This window comes from Phacochoerus africanus, chromosome 8 (assembly GCF_016906955.1).
Source record: "Phacochoerus africanus isolate WHEZ1 chromosome 8, ROS_Pafr_v1, whole genome shotgun sequence".
Classification (NCBI taxonomy): Eukaryota; Metazoa; Chordata; class Mammalia; order Artiodactyla; family Suidae; genus Phacochoerus; species Phacochoerus africanus.
The window spans coordinates 48,577,898-48,600,966 of record NC_062551.1 but is presented as its reverse complement, the minus strand read 5'-3'; the positions used below and the strand labels follow the sequence as shown (position 1 = coordinate 48,600,966).

Sequence of the window (23,069 nt, the reverse complement as noted above, 5' to 3'; positions counted from 1 at the left end):
GCATGGTTTCTCAACTTGGGCACTGACATCGGGGACTGCAGTCTCTGCTGTGGGGACTGCCTCGTGCCCTGCAAGGTGTCAGCAGCATCTCTGGCCTCGATCAGGACCGCCCCCCCCGCCCCCAAGTTGTGACAGTCAGCAGGGTCCTTAGACATTATCAGCAACATTATTACTTTATGTCCTGGAGACAGATTTGTCCTCTGGAGAGCTAGTGTCTGGGCTCTGCAGGCCAGGATTTGTAGCAGCTCTCCAGGCAACTTCCGTGTGCTCCGTTACCAGGCTTGAGTCTGCGTTGGAGTCCTGGGAGGGCCCCCCTGCCCCGAGTTTCTGACTCATGGGCATGTAGAGGGGCCTGATAATTTGCTTTTTTTGGACTTCCCTTGTGGCACAGGGGGTTGCAGATCTGACATGTCACTGCAGCAGCTTGGGTTGCTGCTGTGGCAAGGGTTCAGTCCCTGGCCCAGGAACTTCCACATGCCAAGCATGGCCAAAAGACAAAATTGCTTTTTTTCCAGTTCCCAGGAGACACTGATGCTGCCAGAAGGGGGACCACACGCTGAGAACGGCTCCTCACAGCCTAGAGTCCTGGTTAGATCCAGGCCTTTATTTCAGCAAGAGCCTTTATAGGTGGTGACACCCACAGTCAGTGGATCACCTCAGGGGTCTCAGAATGTCTACTTGTCCTCCCCTCCCTATGATGTCAGAACTGGCCTGTGGGCTCGGGTGGTGACAGCCTGATCCTCGTGAAGTCCCCATCAGCTTTTCACCTTGTGCTTTTGAGAGCGAGCCGCTGATTGTCCTTGTCAGGGCCCACTGTTTCATTAGGGCTTGGGAATGACAGCGTTTTGCTCCTGCCCTTCTCTCCGCACATTGGCTCTGAACAGAGTTGGGCTTCTGCCGACATTGCTCCCATCTCTCAGGTTGGGGTGGGGGTGGCCGGCATGCCGTTGTCCACCAGCCCCTCAGCCAGCCTCTGTCTGCAGGATGAAGTTGCCCACACGGTCACCGAGAGCCGGGTTCTCCAGAACACCAGGCACCCGTTCCTCACCGTGAGTAGCACTCTTGTCCCAGGCAGGCCAGGCCTGCCTGTGCGCCCTGTGGGCTCCCAGACCGATCCCTTAGGACAGAGCTCAGGGCAAGGGCCTGACCCCTACCACACAGACCAGATATTGGCCAGGTGGCTGGGGTGCGGTATTGCTGGTTCAGGGCAGCTTCTTCATAGATGGTGGCTTTGTGTCAACACCTCTGTAACGGATGACATCAGATTACAGATGGCCCCAGGGGAGCATGGGTGCTGTCTTTATGGGTTAGAGGTGCTAGCCCAGCTGGTCCAAATGGAACATTGATTTTCTTTGTTTGTTTTAACTTGTTTCTGGAGGTAATCCTAGAAACAGAGGTGTTACTATTGCGCTGCCTCTCACCTCGGGCTGAGCAGACACCTCTTTGGGCTGTAGTCTCCATCAAGGCCAGCAGCCAGCGGTTGAGTAGACCAGGATGAGGTCCATTTCCCTAGCTCGCTTGCTGTCCAAGTGTCCCATTGAGCCGTAGCACTTGTTCAGAGGGAATTTGACAAGGTTCGTCAGTGTAGAGGACAGGAAGCAGTAGAGGCGTTGTGAGGGGGGTCCGTGAAGGGCTTCTGAGGAACTCTCCCTGGGGCTTCTTAGAGCACAGTTTGAGAACTGCTCGTTTATTGGTGGACCATCTCTCTGTCCTGTTTTGGGGGTTGACTCCCAAGCCACTGCCAACTGCTTGCCAGCAAACCGTGTGTGTGTGTGTGTGTGTGTGTGTGTGTGTGTGTGACATTTGACTGTGAAATGGGAGGAAGAGGGATGTGAAACAGCTCTGGGTGCTCGGAACACACTCTCTCCCCTGGCTGGGCCTCTCTTGGAGGCGTCGTCGAAGGCAGAGGACAGGCTCGCTGGGCGCAGTAGCCCTTTCCCTGCCCTCAGAGCTGCGAGCTCACTCACCTCCCACGAAAGGCGGAGCTAAGGTTGGAAGCCTGGCCGCCTGATTCCCAGGGCCCAGGCCAGGGCAGGGATTGCATGTGCAGAAGTGGCGGTGCCCCTGCCCCTCACGGCTGGGCAGAGAGCCTTCCTTCCCCCCACTCCCGGTCGGCCGGCCGGCCGCCTTCCTTCCCCACAGGCGCTGAAGTACGCCTTCCAGACCCACGACCGCCTGTGCTTCGTGATGGAGTACGCCAACGGTGGCGAGGTGAGCTGCCGCCCCCAGCCTGCCTTCCCGGGTGTCGGGGAGGCCAAGAGAACCCGTGGCTGAGCCGGGATTTGGGGCGCAGTGGAGACTTACTGGGTGTCATCTCGTTCCACGCGCCCCGCCCCCAAGGCTGTCTCCACTGTGCGGGGCAGGCACAGGCCCCGGGAGGTTGGTTAGGTGGCTTGCCCACATTCACACAGCTAGTGCGTTGGTGGACGGGATACAAACCGGGGTCCAGGAGCTGTGGCGAGGGCTGCAGAGGAAGTTCACAAAGGCCTGTTGCTCTTCATTCTCATCCCTTGCTCCTCACCTAAGCCCTTCTCTGCTCACTGCCCCTCACTTGGTCCTTCTCACGGTCACTGGTTGGTTCATGGAGCAGTGTCGCTGGCCAGGGTGGGGTGCTGGGGCCATGCACAGGGTCCCATCCTTCCCTCTTCTGGGCCAGGGTCTCACCTCCCCTGTCCCTGCTGCCTGCAGCTGTTTTTCCACCTGTCTCGGGAGCGCGTCTTCACGGAGGAGCGGGCCCGTTTCTACGGCGCGGAGATTGTCTCGGCTCTGGAGTACCTTCACTCGAGGGACGTGGTGTACCGCGACATCAAGGTGAGCGAGCCCTCGCCTCAGCCCAAGGCACATGCGCGCACTGGGCAGGGCATGCCCAGACCGCCTGCACATCTGCTGGCTTCCCCCTCCTGGGAGGGTCTGTCTGTCCTGTCCTTCTGGGAGCTGAGCCTCCCCACCGGGCCCACCGGTTCCACAGCAGGCAGCCCCACGTGGGCCCTTCCAGGTCTCCCTCAGGGCAGCTGGAGGGCGTAAACGGATCCAAGCCCTTTAGAAGGTGGTCTAGACACATGCGTCCCCTGTGAGCCAGCATTGTGCCCTAGGAGCAGGCGCGGGAACAGATCTCTGAGTCCGTCTTAGAACATGGACACACACGCTCCTGGCAGCACTTGTTTACACCAGCCCGAAACTGGAAGCAGCCCAGTGTGCCCTGGGGGAGAATGGATGAAAGACAGCATGGTGTGTCGCACAGCGGGACTCTGCAGTGCGGGAGGGCAGGCTGCGGTCACCACAACCGCCTGGCCTGGCCACGTCCTCAGGCCAGTGCTGAGGGGAAAACCCGAACACACGAGATGACGCTCTGTGGTTTACAGTGTAGACATAATGAGGAAAATGGTAGATAAAGGCAAGGAAGAGGCGTTCCTGTCGTGGCTCAGCAGTTAATGAACCCAACTAGCATCCATGAGGACGCGGGTTTGATCCCTGGCATCACTCAGTGGGTTAAAAATCTGGTGTTGCCATGAGCTGTGGTGTAGGTCGCAGATGCGGCTCAGATCCCGAGTGGCTGTGGCTCTGGCGTAGGCCGGTGGCTACAGCTCTGATTGGACCCCTAGCCTGGGAACCTCCATATGCCGCGGGTGCGGCCCCAGAAAGACAAAAAGACCAAAAAAAAAAAAAAAAAAGAAAAGAAAAAGGAAAGCAAGGAAATTCCTTCTCTGTTGGAAGGGGTGGCAACTGACAACAGGGAAGAGCACAGGTGGTCTTTCTTGACCTCGTGCCAATTACGCAAAGGCCCATTAAATTGCCCGTTGGTGTGACGTTTAGGGGAAAAAAGGAGAAAGATAGTGTTCCTCGCATCCGCAGTGTGACAGCTGCAGCCCAGGACTTGGGCTGGGCCCCTCATTGGCCCTCCGTGCTTTGGTGCCCACAACTGGGAGCAGGCTGGACAGAACCTGTCTCCTAGTTCTCCCTTCCTTGCTTCTTTCCAGCTCCCTGGAGGGCCGCTGGGGGCTGGGGAGGTGTTGGGACTGGCCTCCCTCTGAGCCTCGAAAGGCCCAACTCTGGGCCTGGCCCCACCTGGAGCCCCTGGCACAGCAGCCAGGCCACTGCCCCATCAGGGAAGGCTTGAGGCCTGGCAGGAAGGCCTGGGATACATTGTGTCCCTGAAACGTTGTTTCTACAGCTGGAAAACCTCATGCTGGACAAAGACGGCCACATCAAGATCACGGACTTCGGCCTGTGCAAAGAGGGCATCAGTGATGGGGCCACCATGAAAACCTTCTGTGGGACCCCCGAATACCTGGCACCCGAGGTGTCTGGGGCTGGAGCTCCCAGGGGCGGAGGGGACGCTCAGACCCGTGTGTTTCCCCCGCCTAGATGCTCGGGGGGCAGGGCTCCAATTCCCTCCATGGCCCCCCAGCTCCAGGCAGGACCATGTCTCCCTCGGGCCCCTCTCAGCGCCATGGCCCTGGGGACATGGGCCTGGCCCCTCATTGGCCCTCCCTGCCCAGGTGCTGGAGGACAACGACTACGGCCGGGCCGTGGACTGGTGGGGGCTGGGCGTGGTCATGTACGAGATGATGTGCGGCCGCCTGCCCTTCTACAACCAGGACCACGAGCGCCTCTTCGAGCTCATCCTCATGGAGGAGATCCGCTTCCCGCGCACGCTCAGCCCCGAGGCCAAGTCCTTGCTTGCGGGGCTGCTTAAGAAGGACCCAAAGCAGAGGTGAGGGCTGGCATCTGTCCCGCCCAGCCCAGTGCCACCTGCTGCCGCTTCCCTCGGCCTGGAGCGGGCAGCCCATGGAATGCCTGGTGTGTGTGATCCCCGCACAGACTCTGATGGTCCCCACAGCTGTCCCTTAGGGAGCTCTCTCTTGGCCAGGCCTGTACTTAGCTCTCTGCCCGTGCTGCCTTGTTCCATGGGGACACTGAGGAGCAGGCTGGCCCTGTGCCTGGCATTGGGTGGTAGAGCCGGGATGTGAACCAGCTGTCTGCCAAGCCCGCCCTCTCAGCTCGCACCCTGCCCCCAGCGCCAGGTTGCAGCCTCCCAGCTCTGACCCTAGGCATGTGCGCTTCCTCCTCTGGGAAGGGGCGGTCTGTGGTCGGCACAGAACCAGTACACGCTGTTCAGGGCCTGCACCAAAAGCCCATCTCCCAGCAGCCGGCTGCCCTGGGAGGTGGGTGCTCATGGCCATCTCTGCCCAGGCTCGGCGGGGGGCCCAGCGATGCCAAGGAGGTCATGGAGCACAGGTTCTTCCTCACCGTCAACTGGCAGGACGTGGTACAGAAGAAGGTGAGCACCACTGCCGCCTGCTCCCTGCAGGAGCCCGGCTGCTCCCGGTGACCTGGGCTGAGGCCTCCTCTCCTCAGGGTCCTGAGCCTGAGCGCCTCTCCTCCACAGCTCCTGCCACCCTTCAAACCTCAGGTCACATCTGAGGTCGACACTCGGTACTTTGACGACGAGTTCACCGCCCAGTCCATCACAATCACGCCCCCGGACCGCTGTGAGTGTCCGAGGACCCCCACCCAGGGGCCTGGCTGGGCAGTGGGTTGGGGGAGTCGGCTCTAGGAGAGGAAATGTGCAGCTTCCCTTCCACGTCTGGGCAGTTTGCCTGCAGTGTGCCTGCCAGGGCTTTGGCTGTTCGCCCTCCATGGAGCCACGGGCCACAGCGCTTGGCGGGAGCCTGGGCAGGAGACACTTGAGTTGTCAGTGCCCACGGTCACCCGGACCTTTGGGGCTGGATGGGTTCATTGATTGATTAGCTATTTGAGTTCTTAACTTCCACCCGCCCCGCGCTGGGCTCTGCTGAAGGCGCAGCAGTGACCAGACAGTCCTGGGCCCTGCCCTTAGGAAGCTCAAAGTCTGGGCGAGGTGACAGCCCAGAGTGATGAGGCCTGTGGCATTAGGAGCCACAGGGTCTGGAGAAGCTCAGAGGAAAGCCTGCCTTGGCCTGTGAGTCAGGGAGGGTTTCCTGGAGGAGGAGACCTGGCAGCCCAGACACGTTCCTGGCTCAAGGAGTGCATGTGAGCTGTCTGGGAGCCTTGCAGAGGGCAGAGTAGCTGAGGGAAGGGTAAGGGCATCAGGGCCAGAACTGGGGGATCTTGGGAGCTACCGGGAGGAGTGCGGAGCTGCAGCGCTGCAAGCCCCCGAGGGGTTCTGGGGGAGGAGGGAGGGGCTGCATTAGGGCTTTAGAAAGTGGCCTCCCGCCCCCACCCGGCTGCCTGTGGGGGGAGGATGTGGGGGGGGGAGTGGTGCCCAGGGCCAGTGAGGTTGGGGCTAGACCCTGTGTGGCCTGGGGCAGAGGAGCACGTGGGACGCTCAGGAGACGGAGTGAGGCTGTCGGGCCTGGGGGCCAGGGCTCAGGCCTGGGGGTGGCGCTGCGGTGGGGGCTGCAGCAGGGGAAGTGGCTGAGCCTCTGTCCCGCTCTCGTTCTCGGGTTCTCCTCAATCCATTTCCACCAACGCTGCAGATGACAGCCTGGGCTCGCTCGAACTGGACCAGCGGACCCACTTCCCCCAGTTCTCCTACTCGGCCAGCATCCGGGAGTGAGCAGTGCTGCCTGCCCACCGCCGCCACAGGACACTCGCACGGCTGCTGTCACTGCCGGGGGGCTTTTTGTTTTTTTTTTTTTAACTTTTTATTTCGCCTTTTTTGTTTGTGTCCCCATTCCTCATCTCCTTACCCCCGTTTCCAGTTTTTTCTTCAGCCCTCTGCCAAACGCACCTCAGCGGTCCCAGCGGCCCTGCCTCCAGAGTCCTGTCCTGCACTCTCCTTTGTGCCCAGACCAGGGTTCGGGAGACTCTCCGCCACCTGCCCCAGGACCACCGGGCCTTTGGGGGGTTGGAGAGATTCCAGTTTTTAATCAACCCAAAGCCCAACACAGAGTGAAGGGCGAAGCGTGGAGCCGTGGGGCCTACGTGGATTTCTGGTCGGGGCGCCCGCAGGCAGCCTGCCCGTGCTGCTGCTTCTGTCAGAGGCTCCCTTCTGGCGGGCCGCCCGGTGGACAGCGCCCTGGTGCTGCCTTCCTTGCCCTGTCGTTAGGCTCCCAGTGGCCTGGCGTGGGGCAGTCCAGCCCCCTTCTCCCATGGGGGCAGAAAAGCAATAATGTCCAGGGACAGGGGGTGAGGGTAGAGGGTAGGGATGGGCCTTCTGGAAGCTGCGTGCAGGATGGGGGCTTAGGGCTCCCTCACGTGGGTGGCGCCCCATCCTTCCTGTGGGGAACTAGGAGGGATTCTGGGGGGTGGGTGCTGCCTGCTGGGCCTCCCCTGCCACCCGCACCCCCTCAGCTGCTCTCCTGACCCTGTGGAGGCTAGCCTCCCCGCCCACCAGCCCCGTGCCTTACCAGGGCTTCCTTCCAGCCGGCCTTACCTCCTGCTGCACCCCCGGCCTGGCCCTGGCCCCTTTTGAGGCGGGGGGCACGGATCATCCCCCTTCTCTCTGTCTGGGGCGGAGGGGCGCCAGCCTCAGCTGTTACACATCTCGAACCGAGACAGTATTGGGCCCTGTGGACTTGGGTCAGAGAGGGGGTAGGGCGGGTGTCTGGTACGTACTGGGGTGGGGGCCTCTGAGAAGGGAGGCTCCAGGCCGCCTCCCCACCCCTTCTCTGGGCCCCACATTCTGCAGCCTTAAGGTGAACCTGTCAGCGCTGTGGGCACTTGGTGTGTGCCTCGGACTGTGTGTGTCTGTGGGTGTCCCTGTGCATCTGGGATGCAGGTGCATGCGTGAGGTGTGTGTGTGTGTGTGTGTGTGTCGGGTATGCGTGTGTGAGGGCAAGTGTGTCCTGGCCTCCGGTGTCCGTGGTCTGTGTGGCCCGCCCCACCCCCCGGCCCAAGCATTTCATCCCGGGGGTGGGGGGGGGACGTGCTGGCCAAGCAGGGGAGCCGTGCCTGAGGTCCACTCGTTGCCCTGTGCCTCCCCTCCCCCCAGCATCTCTGGGTGTTTGGAGTTTTTGTGGTTTTGCTCTCCCCACCTTGCCTGTAGGCAGTTCACAGAGAGACATCATGGGGTGGGGTGGGGCTTGGTTTGGATGGGTGGGGTTCTTTTTTTTCTTTGTGTGTATGTCGTTAATCTGACAGTTCTCCTTCCTCCCCACTGGCCTGTCCTTGTCCCTCGTGTTTGTACGGTACAAGCAATAAAGACACTTGTTTCAGACCGAGGCCCACCGCCCTGGGCCTTTCCTTGCTTCCAAAGTCCGGTTCCAGGCACCAGTTGCCTCTTGCTCCTGTGGCTCGGTTCACAGGGCCTGTGGAGCCTCGAGGCAGGGAGGTTAGGGGGGTGGGGGCACTGGGGGGCGCTGCTGAGGAGTTTGGGGAAGGTGCCTGGGCTGGGGGTGCGGTGGACAGAGGCCATTCCAGCCTCTCAGGAGCTGTTTGGGCAAAATAAGGTGGAGAGATGGATGGGGAGGTGCGAGGTGTTCCTGGGCCCTGGGAGAGCAGCGGCAGGAGTGGGCTTCCCCTGCCCTTGAGCCCTGGAAGGGCACTGCCTGCACACCTGTTCTGCCCACTTAATGGCCCCCGTTCCAATACAGCACCCTCGCTGGGTCGCTGGGGTTGGCGGTGGCTGTCCGCTGGAAGCAGCCGTCCCAGCTCTGAGAACGCTCTCCTCTGGAGCTGTCACTGTCGTCCTGGAGTTCCCCTGGCCAGGGCCAGCACAGGTGAATGCAATGTCAGATTTTGCCAGAAAGTGTAGGGCTTCCCACACATGGAGTCTGTGAGATCTTAAGTGAGGGTCCCGGAAAGTCAGGTCCTACAGCCAAGACTCAAGGAATTTTTTTGTTTTCTAACTTCACGTGGGCTTTGTTATTTATTTCGTTACAAAAGTACGTCCTAGGGGTCTTGCGTATATGGCAGAGAGGTGTATAAAGAAAAGCCTTTTACTTTCCCATCTAGTCGTAGTGCCTGGAGGCAACCGGTGCTAGTTTCTTCTCCTGCCGCACTGTCGCCCAGACCTCCGTGGGCCGGTCCCTGTGCCCACCCAGGCGGGCCTTGGTCATCTCAGTCCGCGGCTGGGCCTCCGCAGGTTCCCCAGCTGCTGCCTCAGTGGAATGTGGACTCTTAGGTGAGCTGCTGCTTATTTCCATAGGACAACTTTGCCCAAGAGGGAGTTTTAGAGGGAAGAGTTTCCCTAATAAAATGTTAGCAAGCAGGAAAATTAAAATTTTAGGAGATTAACCCACATGTGTGCCATGTAGACAACATCACGTTTTGTGACTGTGTGGGAAGAACGGTGCAAAACAATAAAAGGAGGAGGAGGAAAGTCACAATCACCCCCAGTCTTGATCAGTCATTCTGTTCCTCACATCACCTCTGTGCCAGGGGAACTGGCATCGCGAGAGGCTGTCTGTCTGCCCCTGTAATGCCTTCCTCCCGGTTGATGTCAAGCCGCTGGGCACTCCCCTGCCGCATCTTACCCACTCCTGGCAGCAGGCACGTCCGTGTTGGGTTCTCGGTAAAAACAAGATCCTCTTGGAGCCACTTTTCTGTGGGGGCGGGGGGGACTCCCCGTGGACACTGCTGTCATGCTTCCAGAGGCTTCACATGCTGAATCGGTTGGCTGGGCCTCAGCTGATTCAGCTACCCCCTGTTGACAAGATTTTACTTGGTTTCCAGTTTGCTGCTCCCAGCAGTACTGTAGTAGATTTTAGCCCAGCGGCGCAGTCCATCTTTGCTGTGCTTGTACTTTTAAGTTTGTGTGGATTCCATTCTTGGGTTGCTGTATTTTAGTACATGTCAGAGAGCTTTCCCTGAAAGTGTAGCGACCCTCCCCCCCCCTTTTTTAGGGCCACACCTGCAGCATATGGAAGTTTCCAGGCTAGGGGTCAAATTGAAGCTGCAGCTGCTGACCTGCACCACAGCCATAGCAATGTGGGATCCTTCACCCACTGAGTGAGGCCAGGGATTGAACCCGGATCCTCGTGGATACTAGTCAAGTTTGTTACTGTTCAGTTACAACGGGAACTCCGTGATTCCCATATTTTAACCTTAATTTTGAAACAATTGCAGACTTGTGAAAACTTTGAAACTTTCAAAAATAGTACAACAATGACTCTAGTACTGGAGCAGGAGATGTACACAGTGAACCTGGAGCAGCTTGTGCCAGAAAATAAGGACCTGCTCAAACCAAACCCTCACTGATCAGAGTGGGTGAAGGGACATGGGAGCCAACAGGAAAGGACCCCCAGTGGCCACAGCTGAAGGCAGTCTGAGCAACAACAAATAGCTTAGTATTGGGTTACGCCCAAAGAGGAAAACAGAGTTTGTGTTGATGGAGATGACAAGGGGTGAGAAGAGACGTCTCTGCAGAATTCCAGGTGATTTCTCTACGTGCTGCACCTTCAAGGAGGGAAAGTGGAAGCCTCGCTCCTTTGGTGTGGGCTGCACGCGACTTGCTTCCAAAGAGGATGGTGTGAAAACAGGCAAGGGCAGCTTCCCCAAGGACGAAGTGGAGCCTGGCCAGCCAGGTGGTCAAGGGCAGCATCACAGCCGTGAGTCACGCCGTGGTGCGTGCTTTTGCCAGGAGGCGATTAGAATGCTGCTTTTCCCTGTGGTCCTTCTTCCTAAAACACATACTCTCCGTCTAATAAAAAGAAAACAGGAGTTCCCATAACAGCTCGGTGGAAATGAACCTAACTGGCGACCATGAGGACACAGGTTCAATCCCTGTCCTTCCTCAGTGGAGTAAGGATCCGGCATTGCTATGAGCTGTGGTGTAGGTCGCAGACGCGGCTTGGATCTGGTCTTGCTGTGGCTGTGGTGTGGGCCAGCTGCTACAGCTCCGATTCAACCCCTAGCCTGGGAACCTCCACATGCCACGTTGCAGCCCTAAGAAGACAAGAAAAAAGAAAACAGGAGTTCTGTTGTGGCTCAGCAGGTTAAGGGCCAACCTAGTGTCTGTGAGGATACAGGTTTGATTCCTTGTCTTGCTCAGTGGCTTAAGTATCCAAGATAGGTTGTGGATGCGGCTTGGATCCTGATTTTTTGTGGCTGTGGTGTAGGCCAGCAGCTGCAGCTCCGATTATCCTGGGAACCTCCATATGCTGCAGGTGTGGTCCTAAAAAGGAAAAAAACCGTCCTCAGACAAATTTCAGTTGACGGACGTTCTACAAAAACCTGACCACTAGTTCTCACAACTGTCAAGGTTGTTCAAAACAAGGAGAGCCTGAGAAACTGTCACAGCCAAGAGAACTTAGGAGACATGGAGACTAAAGGCATGCTGACGACGATCCTGGGACAGAGGAGACATTGGGCAAACACCTCAGCAAATCGGCCTTGAGCAGGGGATTTCCTGACACCATATCCCTGCTTGTTCCTTAAATTCTGACAAGCACCCCGCACTAGTGTAAGGTGTTCATAGAAACGGGTAAAAAAGAAAAAGAAGGGGGTGGGTATATGGGAACTTTGTTCTCTTTGCAACTTTCTGTGAATCTATTCCAAAATGTATAAAGTTTTACAAGGAGGAATTCCCCGGTGGCTCAGCGGGTTAATGGTCTGGTGGTGTCACTGCTGTGGCTGCTATGGCCCGGGAACTTCCACATGCTGTGGGCGCAGCAATAACGAATTTTCATCTTCACACAGGTTCCCCGTGATATTCTTCATTGACTTTATGCTCCCCTCATATTTCTGTGTATGTCCCCAAACAAGGACAGTCTCTCATCGAGGTTAGAAAATTAACACTGAATCAAATGCTTTTCTCTTGAGCCTTAATCAGATTTTACTAATAGTCACATTAAATACACTGTATGCAAAAGAAGAAGGGAAAAAAAAAGGTCCTGGCTGGTAATTCCGTCCAGGCCCACATGTTCTATTCAGCTGCCAGGTTGGAGATTTAGAGCACAAGTTAATTTGCAGAATTCTCAATCAGGGTTTGTTGCCTGATGTTTCCTTGTGGTTATATGTAAGCTATTTTTGACAGAATTCCCAGAAAAAAATGTGCCTTTTTTTTTGTCTTTTGTCTTTTTTTGTTGTTTTGTTGTTGTTATTTCTTGGGCCGCTCCCGCGGCATATGGAGGTTCCCAGGCTAGGGGTTGAATCGGAGCTGTAGCCACCGGCCTACGCCAGAGCCACAGCAACGCGGGATCCGAGCTACGTCTGCAACCTACACCACAGCTCACGGCAACGCTGGATCGTTAACCCACTGAGCAAGGGCAGGGACCGAACCCGCAACCTCATGGTTCCTAGTCGGATTCGTTAACCACTGCACCACGACGGGAACTCCAAATGTGCCTTTTTCTGTGCATCCTGTCAGGAGGCACGTGCGGTGATCTGCTCTTTGCGTGGTGATGACGCTGAGCCCTTGGATAAGGTGGTGTCTGTCAGGCTTCTCTGTGAAGTTACTGTTTTCCCTTTGTATTTATTTGGTACAGGCACATCATTTCATTGTGCTTTGCAGATACTGCTCTTTTTTTTTTTTTAAACAAATTCAGTTTGTGGTAGTCCTGTGTTGTCAGATAATGGTTAGCATTTTGTGTGTGTTTTAGCAATAAAGTATTTTAAAATTAAAGTATGCACATTGGTGTTTTGTCTTTTAAGGCCAGGACCCGTGGCATATGAAGGTTCCCAGGCTAGGGCTCCAATCAGAACTGTAGCTGCCAGCCTACACCACAGCCACAGCAACGTGGGATCCTTAACCCACTGAGGGAGGCCAGGGATTGAGACTGCATCCTCATGGATGCTTGACAGGTTTATTTCCACTGAGCCAGGAGGGGAACTCCAGAAAGTATGCACATCGTTTCTTTAAACATAATGCTATTGGACGCAGTAGACTGCATTAGAGTGTAAACGTCCATATGCGCTGGGAAACACATTTGTGTGACTCAGTTTATTAGGATATTTGCTTTACTGCAGTGGTCTGGGATTGATCCTGCGGTATCTCGGATGTGTGCCTGTACTGACTCTGAGAATACACTCTGACAATGAGCCCCAAGTGGAACTCCAGACCATCATCTTTACGTTACATCCAGCCTGTTCATTCAGCAAACATTTGAATACCAATTATGTGCCAAGTCTTGTTCTAGGCACTGAAAATACCAGTCAAAAAAAAAAAAAAAAACCCAAAAAACTAGATAAGCCCTTCCCTCACAAGGTCCACATTCTAGTCCAGAGGGAGACAATAAATAAGGCAGTAAGTGCGAAGGAGAGAGTAAGTGCACAGAATGGGCACAGGAAATGCTCAGGATGGCACTTTGTATAGAGAAGGTAACATCTGAGTAAACATCTTATAGGAGGTGAAAGGTCTCTGAGGGAGGAGGTTCCAGGCAGAGGGAAGAGCTGGTGCAAAGGTCCTGAGATAGGATTGTGCTTGATGTGGGTGAGGATGAGCCAGGAAGCCAGTGCGATGGGGGAGGAATGAGTAAGAGGGATAGGAGATGAGCTCAAAGGTGTGTTTGGGATGGGAAGATGATATTGGGGCTCTTGGACTTTTTGAGGGTTATGGAAATCGGGATGTGCTGAACAGAGGCAGTGTGAGCTTACTCCAAGTGTCAACGGGTCATTGCTGGCTGCATGGATGTAGCAGGCTGTAGAGGATGGGGATAGGAAGAGCAGTGAGCAGGCTGCTGCACTAGTCCAGACAGGTCCTTGGTGACTTTCCCTGATCACTTTATTGTAGTCTGTGGGCGTGGTAAAGGCAACAACCGCAGGTGACAGAGGAAGAGGTCCTCCATCAATATTTGTGATGGGATTTATAGCTCCCATGCCTTGAGCTTTTGCTGTATTAGTCTCTGTGCTGGATATTTAACAAACACGATCTTACAAATTCCTCAGGACAGGCCAAGGGTCGAACACACGCCACAGCAGTGACAATACAGAATCTTTTTTTTTTTTTTTGGCTTTTTTTAGGGCCACACCCGAGGCATATGGAGGTTCCCAGGCTAAGGGTCCCAATCGGAGCTGCAGCCGCCAGCCTACACCACAGCCACAGCAACGCCAGAGCCTTAACCCACTGAGCATGGCCAGGGATCGAACCCACATCTTCATGGATGCTAGTCGGGCTCGTTAACCACTGAGCCACGAGGGCAACTCCACAAGGCAGAATCTTTAATGCATTGACCCACCAGGCAACTCCCTCTTGTCAAGCAAGTTTTTAAATCCCTACTGTTCGGGAGGAAAGGGAAGATCAAAGGGCCTGTGTCTGGTCAGATAGTGAGTAGCAGGACGAGGATTTTCTCCAGCTGCCCGTCCTACAGGATTGTGAGGGGGCAGAGCCAGCCTGCGTAGCCTTCACCATTGCCTATGCACCTGCCCAGGTGAGGCGCTCAGCGCGCGTGCGCCCTGGCGCTTTTAAAGCACCAACCTTGACCAGGTTCTCCGCTTCAGCGGGAAGAGGCGGGCGCTTGGCTTGAAAGATGCTGGTGAGCTCAGAGGAGCCAGGTTCCCCCCTCCCGGCTCAGGCCTATCCCCAGGCTCTGACCCCAGCCCCTCTCCCTTGCAGAGTCCAGCTGGCTCACTCGAGCCAGAGCCTCGGAGCACCCCAGTCCCTGACGGGGTCCCGGTGGGCAGGGGCGTCTCCCCAGGACGCCTGGAGAGGCGGTCGGGGCCGTGCGCGCCACCGGGGCTGGAGGAGGCTCTGAGCGCGCTGGGGCTGGAGGGGGAACGCGAGTACGCGGGAGACTTCCTCGCGGAAGTCCTGGTGAGTGGAGCCGCGGCGGGACACTCGGGGGCCAGCGGCCCGAGGCAACGCTGGCGCCGCCCACATCCCTGGAGGGCAGCAGAGGGGTTGGGGTTAGACGAAGCCAAAGCGACGCAACTCCCACCTCGCCAGCCTCAGCTCTCACCTCAATTCCCACTGACTTTGCAGCCCTTACACCCCCCCGCCCCAGCTTCTTGGCTTGTTTTTTCCGCGCTTGTTTTTTCTTGGCTTGGTTTTTCTTACCCTGCGGCTTCCACCGCTGGAAATGCCCTTTCCCATCCTCCCCAGGCTGTTGGCAGCCCCTCCTTTGGTATTGTGTGGCTCCTCGTACATGTGGCTCCTTGTACTTGTGCCTCACATTTACTCATTTATCAACTGTTGAGGGAGTTATTAACAAATGTTTTTGAGCGTGTCTAGGCCCTGGGGATGCTGTGATGGACAACATGAGACAGTCTGTCTTCATTGTGGGGAAACAAGCGAATGTAGGCGATTGTTTCAGAAGGGCCACAAAAGCCGAAACACAGGCCGTTGGTGGTCCACAGATCGCTGTCTGAGGCAGGCACCGCCAGAGGAAACACGCATTTATTTAACATCTTGTGAGCGTCTCTTCCAGGCCGGTGTCTCTGTGAGGAACCCAGACACAGCCGTGTTCTGGACAGAACTCCTTGCCCTTATGGGGATGGCAGCCTGTTGGGGGCAAAACCCCAAAACATTCGAGCAAACACTGGTATCTCCAGATTGAAAATACTATGAGGAAAATAAATTGATGAGCTGGAGATGATGGGGTGCAAGGAAAACTACAGAATAAGTCAGGGAAATTTTAGCTGAGACTTGAAATGACTGAGAGGTCAGCAATGCAAAGAGTGGGGAATGACCTTTTCAGCTGGAGGCAGCAGTACAGAAGTGCAAATGTCCTGAGGTAGGAACGAGTTTGGCATAGTCTAGGGCCAAAAAGAAGGCTGGAGTAGCTGGAGTGTGGGTTGGGAGGGGAGAGAGGGAAGAGGTAATGTTGGCAACGGGCCTGAGAGAGTCTGAGGGGAATTGGAATCTCTCCTAAGGGTACTGAAATCCATGGAAGGGTTTCATGCTGAGGAGTTCCTCTGCCAGATTCATGATTTATTATTATTATTATTTTTTGGTTTTTCTGTCTTTTTAGGGCCGCACCGCGGCATATGGAGGTTCCCAGGCTAGGGGTCCAATCGGAGCTGTAGCCACCAGCCTACACCACAGCCACAACAATGTGGGATCTGAGCCGTGTCTGCAACCTACACCACAGCTCCGGCAACACCGGATCCTTAACCCGCTGAGTGAGGCCAGGGATCGAACCTGTGTCCTCATGGATGCCAGTCAGGTTCATTAACCGCTGAGCCATGACAGGAACTCCCAGATTGGTGCTTTTGAAAGACCCTTCTGGGTGCACTGAGTGGGATGGGCTGAGGGCTGCTGACTTAAGACTGGAGTCTGGAAACGCAGGAGGAGCTGCTCAGAAAGTCCTGCGGCCATGGGGGCTGGATTGCAAAGATGGAGGCGTCCAGAACAAAGGCCAGTGTTCTAGATGGGGACACCGAAGAGGAACATTCAGAGACGTTGGAGGCCAGTTTGTGTGTGGCACTGGTGTGACATCCAACTTGGGCGAGGAGATTCCTGGGCTGGAGCACAGGAGAGAAGCCGAAGCACAGGTGTGGAGAGTGAGGCCGTCTTGCCCCATCCCAGGTGTGCCGCGCGCTGCCCGGGAGGGCCCTGCCGCGTACCGTGACCCCGGAGATGCGCGTGCTAGTGGTGGACTGGCTGGTTCAGGTGCACGTACGTAATGGGGAGAGGGCAGGTCTGGGCCTGACTCTCCACCTAGAAACTTGGTGGTCACCCGCGCCCCTCCCCAGGAGTACCTGGGCCTGGCGGGGGACACGCTCTACCTGGCCGTGCACCTGCTGGATTCCTACCTGCGTGCGGGCCGAGTGCGCCTACATCGCCTGCAGCTGTTGGGCGTGGCCTGCCTGTTCGTGGCTTGTAAAGTGGAGGAGCGCGTGCTTCCCGAGGTACTTCTGGGGTGGGGCTTGGGAGGGTGGAGCCCTTTCTCGCCACATCACCGATTAATCGCCTACTGCGTGCTCAGTCGGCGCTTTACCTACCTTTGGAATACCAACATGTCTGTAGGTGGTAGAGGATACCAGTGTGTCCCCCTAACAGAGGAAGATATTGAGCCCAGAGAGAAAGGCATTTGTCCAACGTCAAGCAATCGAGACTTGGATAGTTACAGTAGTTCTAGTCCTTCTTGAGTAGTTACAGATAACGTGCACAAACCCAATGCCTTATCAGAACTGCCTGAAGTAGGGAGCATTATTTCCGCGTTATGAAGAAGTAGTTTCTCACCTTCAGTGGATCTCCCTGTCACAAAGTAAGTAAATGGTAGAGTTTGAACTTGAAACCAGGTCTGTCTGACTCTGAAGCCTATGCTTCCCACGACTTCCAGGCAACAAATCAATGGCCCCATTTTATAGACCAGAGCACAGGTCCAGAATGGGGACTGAATCGATCCCAGGCCCTCAAGGGCAGGGAGCAATAAGCCAGGGTCCAAGATTCTCCCACCTCTTTTCCCTAAATCCCCAGCCCTCCTCCCTCTGCCTTCTGGGCGATGGGTCCTTTTCGCGGGCCGAGCTTCTGCGCGCGGAGCGCCGCATCCTGAGTCGCTTGGATTTCCGGCTGCACCACCCGGGCCCGCTTCTTTGCCTCGGACTGCTCGCGGCGCTGGCCGGAAGCGGCCCCCAGGTGCGCGGGGCCGGGGCGTGACCTGCGTGGGGAGGGGCGTGGCTCGCGCAGTGGGGGCGTGACCTCACGTGCTGCCCGCCGCGGTGGCAGGTGCTGCGACTTGCCACCTACTTCCTGGAGCTCTCTCTGCTGGAGGCCGAGGCCGCAGGATGGGAACCGGGTCGCCGCGCAGCTGCGGCGCTGAGCTTGGCACACCGGGTGTTCGACGGGGCGGGCTCCGGGCTGGATCCAGCGCTGTACAGGTATGGCCGCTGTGGTGGGTCTCCGTGACTTCAAGGACCTCTCTTCTGGGTCGCCGTCTTTACCGTCTCAGAGAATGTCAGACAATTTTGTGTGTGCGTGGGGAGGGGGAGGCTAGACTTGGTTTCCTGGATGCGAGAGAAAATGGGGTGTCTGCCTAGTCCAGCTGGTCCCATTTGCTTTTCTCTGGTGGTGTCTGAGAGAATGGAGTGTTCAGATTTGGGGACCCTTAACCTTGCCCCGGGATGAAAAATAGGATCTCCTCAGGCCCCGAAGATGCTCTGCGTTGCAGGGTGGTGAATGAGATCCCCCAGATTTCCCCAGCTCCATTCTTGGCCTTTAGCTGTGAGAGCCCCTCACTCTTTGCATAGCCGCGCCCTGCGGGAAGAAGCGAGGGTTTGCCCCTCCTCGGCGCTCTCCAGTCACCCTAGATGGTGAGCCGCGCGTCCGACCTCCGGAGAGCCCCTGAGCAGTCCTCGGGAACCCAAGTCAACTTGTCTTCTCAGCCTCTAGCCTCAGGCTCCGAGGTCGTCTCTTGTCCCCTGCTACCTCTGCCCCATCCCAGTTTCCCCGTATCCCCGCCGCAGCCGGGCGGAGCTGGGCCCGCTGGAGCGGTGCATGGTCCGCGTCGCTCTCCGAGGCCCCGCGCCGGGCCGCGCCGCCATCTTCTTCAAGTACGCACGGCCGCAGCGCCAGGGCACCAGTCTCGCCGCCGCCCGCCTGCTCCGCCACCCTCTGCCCGGGTCTCCCTGAGCCCAGAGACCCCACCGAAAAAAAGACTCCGTGTGCATCTGTCTTCCACTTCAATAAAAGAGTTTTTATTATTTAGAGCGCTCTTTGTCCTCAGTGGTCGAATTCTGGCCCCTCTCTCGCTTTTGATTGGTCACTTCCCGGGCCTCTCATCCACCTGATTGGATGTTTTCACCAAGTCCCTTAACGGCCCCTGGGAGACGCGATGAGAATTCTGGATTCCGCCACCAGAGGGCACTAGAGGGCTTCCGCAAGTGCCGCTGAGCCGGGTGAAATGCTTTGGGGAGTTAGGAGATGCTGAGAGTAAGGCAAGCTGAATGACCCTCGGTCTTCGGGTTGGGGAGAGGCTGGAGGCATGCGGACCGCGAGAAAGTGAGACTGCCTGGCCTAGTCATGAGGAATACTACCTTGATGTTGCCAGATTTTTAGATTTCGTTTGTGAAGCTTAAAATCTGTGATTCCATAAATATCTCTGCTTAGGTATTGGGGGAACGAATTCGGTTTTTTTTAACAGGTTGCGCAAACCCAGCACGTCACATCTGCTGGCCTGTGAGGTTCATCAGTTTGTGATAGTATCGGCCTTTGATAGCAAGAGTTTGTTAAGTGGGATCTGATTTACTTAACCTCTGAAATGCCGTCTGTCAATGGGTATAACTAAGAGCACCGACCTCATGATGTGAGTTAACATAAACATAAAGCTTTAGGACCATGTCTGACATGTAAGAGGTGTTGTGAAAGTTCTAGCATTGCATCCTAGTGGGACTGTGGTTAGGTACAGTTGTCTTCTGTTTTTACCTAGCTCCTTGCCGCTTGGTACGTGGTCAAAAATATTGTTATGAATCAGTGCATCTCCATGTTTTAAATTAAAACAGAAACACGCCTGAGGTGCAGAAAGGTGACCAATGCTGTTTTGGAACCGATCTCAGGAATATTAGACTCTAAACCAAGCCTGGGTTTGGAGATACAGAGAGGAGGAAGTTTCCACCACTGAGGTGTTCACGTTCAAAGGATCAGGGATCAGGGAGAGACTTGGCAAAGTACAATAAAATATAGAAGCAGATGCTGCAGTTGGATAAAAGGTGTCATGTTCAGGTTTGGGCCTGCAGGGCGGAACCTGCCACAGGACCTCCAGGGGAAGGGTGTGTGCTGGGAGAGGGAGGGGACGGTGGAAATGCAGGCTTGAGGCTTGGGAATGAGATCCAAGCTAGGGTCTTGGGGTTAATGCCATTCATTCAACAGCTATAACACTGGCTGTTATTTGCCTATTACTGTACCAGGCCCTGTGCTACGTGCTTTACCTGCATAGTATAATTCAATCCCTACAGCTACTCTGAAGTAAGCTCATGTGTCATCTCCATGTTACAGAGGAAGGTGGAGGGAAACCAAGGAGCTTGGACAAAGTCCCAGTACCTGAGAAAGAGGCTAAGGAGGGTTGAAGGACAATCATTCACCCTCAGTTTTTCCCTCAAAAGTATCTTCCTCTCCCGTATGCTCTTTTCTTATTGTGCTCCTCACTCCGGCTGTCACTCGATTGCTTTCCCACTGGTTTTCCTACCCAGCTAATGAACTCAATGTGGGCAAGATTTGTCTTGCTCATCGAGCTCTCTCCTCCTCCAGGAAGTCTTCACTCACCACCTCAGCCTAGGCCGGGAGCCTCCTCTAGGCCCTCAGAGCCTGCTGTGCTTCCCTCACCCCAGCCCTGACCCCTTGTCCTGTACCTTCCATGCTGTCCCACTTGGCTGCCACTGTCTGGTCATTAGTCTGTTTCCCCACTTGCCTAGGGACACAGTGAGGGTAGGATTTGAGGCTCTCTCAGTCCCTGCTGTGTCCAGCATCATCCAGCCCCAGAGCTGGGCACAGAAAGATGTCAGTGAATATTTGCTGCATAGATAAATGAATGGGTTCCAAGTTTCCATCATAGGCCTATGTTACTGATGAAGATACAGAATGCCAGGTAATTTAGGTGATTTGTCCTGATCATACAACTAGTGAGAAAAGAAGCAGGGACTTGAATCTGGGAAGCTTGAGTCCATAGCCTGCCTTCTTATCCAATATGCCAAAAGCCCAGCGGGCTGAAAGCCAGCTTTCCACGAGGTTGTTTTGTTCCTGCTCTTCCCGCAGACTTGTACTTTCCTTCTAGAAAGGTTTAGGCGCTTTGGGCATGAGAGAGGAGAGCAGGCAGGAGGGTGAGGAGGGTAAAAGGGAGTGGGAAGAAGGGATTTGAAGGAGAGAGCGGGGAAGTCTCGAGGGGTTTCCCTAGACCCATAGGGGGCAGCTGGAACCGGCTGCCGGAGGTGCGGGGGCGGAGAAAGGGTGGGGACCGGCCCCGCGGGGGGCGATGCGGTAGCTGCAGCAGCGGCCGCAGGAGTTTCCCACAATGCAGCGCGGCGCGCTGTCCCCGGTGCTGATGCTCAGCGCTGCCCCTGAGCCTCCGCCGCGCCCGCCTCCCGCCCTTTCCCCGCCGGGCCCCGGCCCCCGCCATGGGTCGGCTCGGTCCGCTCCTGCCCCAGAGCCGTCGGGGGGCCTGGGCGCGGCACTCGACAGCAGCTTGCGGGCCGCCGTGGCGTTTAAAGCGGAGGGCCAGCGCTGCTACCGAGAGAAGAAGTTCCGGGAAGCCATCGGCAAGTATCATCGGGCACTGCTGCAGCTGAAGGCGGCGCAGGGGGCCCGCCCTGGAGGCTTGCCCGCCTCCACCTCCGGGCCCGCCACCAGCCCGGGGCCGGCCCGCCTCAGTGAGGAGCAGCGGCGCCTGGTGGAGAACACGGAGGTGGAATGTTATGACTCTCTCACGGGTATGGGGCCATCGGGGGCGCAGAGGGTGCATGTGAGAGGGGTAGGAAGTGAAGGCCAATCGTCAAACCTTGGGGGTGTGTGGAGGCTTGAAGGGGCCGGGGCTGGGGTCTGTGGAGGGAGACCTCAGAGCTTGACCAGGGAGAGTGGTTGGAGTCTAGGGACCACAGAGTTGGAAGGAGATGGGATGCTGGAAATGGGCTTTGGGCTACCACCCGCGAACGTCAGGTGAGAAAAACATCCCGGATGAGCCATTCAAGGACCCATCCCTCACCTCAGAAATCACTCTTAGTATTCTCCCCTATAGACACCTCCTAGCTAAGCCCCCCATCCCCTGTGTTTTTCGCGCCCTCTAGCGGCGGCGCAGATTGATTCCATCCTGATTGGCCGGGAGCGTGGCGGCTCCCGGTGGCCTGGGCAGTCCCTTAGGTTGGGCTCAGTCGTGGGAAAGGGCAGGGGTTCCCAGCAGCCCGAAGGCCAGACTCCTCGCGGTCAGGCGAGGTCTGGGGGTGTTGACAAGCTCTGAGAGCAGCGGTCTTGGTGCCCCCGCAGCCTGCCTGCTGCAGTCGGAGCTGGTGAACTATGAGCGGGTGCGTGAGTACTGTCTCAAGGTGCTGGAGAAGCAGCAGGGCAACTTCAAGGCTACCTACCGCGCCGGCATTGCCTTCTACCACCTGGGCGACTATGCACGCGCCTTGCGCTACCTGCAGGAGGCCCGCAGCCGCGAGCCCACAGGTGAGGGGTGGGCTGGGAGCAGGGAAAGGGGCTAGAGAGGAGGAAACAAAGGGGGATCAGGGCAGAGCTGCTTCAGGGAGCGCTGTACCACTCCTGTCACACTTCCACTCTCCACCTGTCTACTCCTTACACACCCACCCCACCTCCTCTCATCTACTCCATCACCAGCCCATCCCGATGCCTCCTCTTCACCTACTCAGCCACTTCCCTAGACACTCACCTCCACTCCATTTCCCACTGCCACGCCCCCAAGCTCATTCATCTACTCACTCACCCACTCACTTATTCCTTCACCTGGTTTTTGGCAATGCCAGGAAATTGGCGGGGGCTGGGGTTGGCAGAGCCGGAGGCTTAGTCCTTGCCCAGTGGGAGATCATAGGGTGTGTGTGTGTGTGTGTGTGTGTGTGCAGACACAATACTCAGTTCTGTGTTAAGAGCCAATTAAGAGGGAGCACAACAGGTGCATGACACAGGGTGTGGAAGCAGAGGCAAGATGAGCGAGTTGGAGAGAACAGGCTTCTTGCAGATGTCACTGGAGAGTGAGAAGTGTGACAGGAATCTCTGAGCAGAGGCATGCCTGGCGGAGGACAGAACAGATGCACAAGTATGGACGTGCTGTCCCGGCTCTGCCCTTCCATGTCCCTGTCAAGCAGCGTGGGCTGCATGCTGGGGGGCCCTGGGGCTCTTGGAAAGGGCTCCGGCAGGGCCAGCTGTGCAGAGGTGCCACTGAAGGCTAGGAGCAAGGAGGTGTGAGCTGAAGTGGAGATGTCACTTGCTGCCCAAGGACACCCAGATAATGCCCTGCCCACCTCCCCTGCAGACACCAATGTCCTGCGCTACATCCAGCTGACTCAGCTGAAGATGAACCGTTGCAGCCTCCAGCGTGAAGACAGTGGGGCTGGGGCCGGGTCTTGAGATGTCATTGGCTGAGGCCAACCTGGGGGAACTGTCCCTATCCCCGCTCCCCCCACCTCATGGTGTAAGTTCCCCTGACTCATGTGTTCCCTGGTAAAGCATCTGTCACTGGTGCCTGGAACCTCTTTGTGTGGTGTTCTTGTGGGGACCTGGGATGGGACGTGGGCCTGCACTTCACCCCCTGGAGTTCAGAAATCCAGAGAGGCCCAGGAGGGAGCCTGGGATCAGGGGTGTTGCATTAGGAATGACCTAGGGCCAG

At 56.6% G+C, this 23,069-nt stretch overlaps 3 protein-coding genes across 7 annotated transcripts in view; all 3 read left to right on the top strand.

Moving 5' to 3' along the window:
* The window catches only part of AKT2 (AKT serine/threonine kinase 2), a 61,355-nt gene extending 53,210 nt beyond the window's left edge, over window positions 1-8,145 (top strand). For all 5 annotated transcript variants that reach the window (XM_047793996.1, XM_047793993.1, XM_047793995.1 and 2 more), the window contains 8 exons: window positions 984-1,049; window positions 2,143-2,211; window positions 2,689-2,811; window positions 4,172-4,300; window positions 4,500-4,714; window positions 5,194-5,281; window positions 5,390-5,492; window positions 6,459-8,145. In XM_047793996.1, coding sequence (XP_047649952.1) covers window positions 984-1,049; window positions 2,143-2,211; window positions 2,689-2,811; window positions 4,172-4,300; window positions 4,500-4,714; window positions 5,194-5,281; window positions 5,390-5,492; window positions 6,459-6,538 — 873 coding nt within the window. In that variant the 3' untranslated portion in view covers window positions 6,539-8,145. The remainder of the gene's footprint in view (window positions 1-983; window positions 1,050-2,142; window positions 2,212-2,688; window positions 2,812-4,171; window positions 4,301-4,499; window positions 4,715-5,193; window positions 5,282-5,389; window positions 5,493-6,458) is intronic.
* A 1,884-nt stretch (window positions 8,146-10,029) lies between these two features.
* Window positions 10,030-19,501, top strand: CCNP (cyclin P). The gene is given in 8 exon segments (XM_047791336.1): window positions 10,030-10,080; window positions 14,172-14,231; window positions 14,288-14,614; window positions 16,328-16,417; window positions 16,495-16,650; window positions 17,222-17,380; window positions 17,471-17,643; window positions 17,645-19,501. Coding segments are annotated over 8 exon segments (1,110 nt in total). The 3' UTR covers window positions 17,739-19,501.
* Window positions 19,502-20,747: 1,246 nt separating this feature from the next.
* Window positions 20,748-22,825, top strand: TTC9B (tetratricopeptide repeat domain 9B). Its single transcript, XM_047791335.1, is given in 3 exon segments — window positions 20,748-21,162; window positions 21,713-21,895; window positions 22,716-22,825. Coding segments are annotated over 3 exon segments (708 nt in total).
* The last annotated feature ends 244 nt before the right edge of the window (window positions 22,826-23,069 follow it).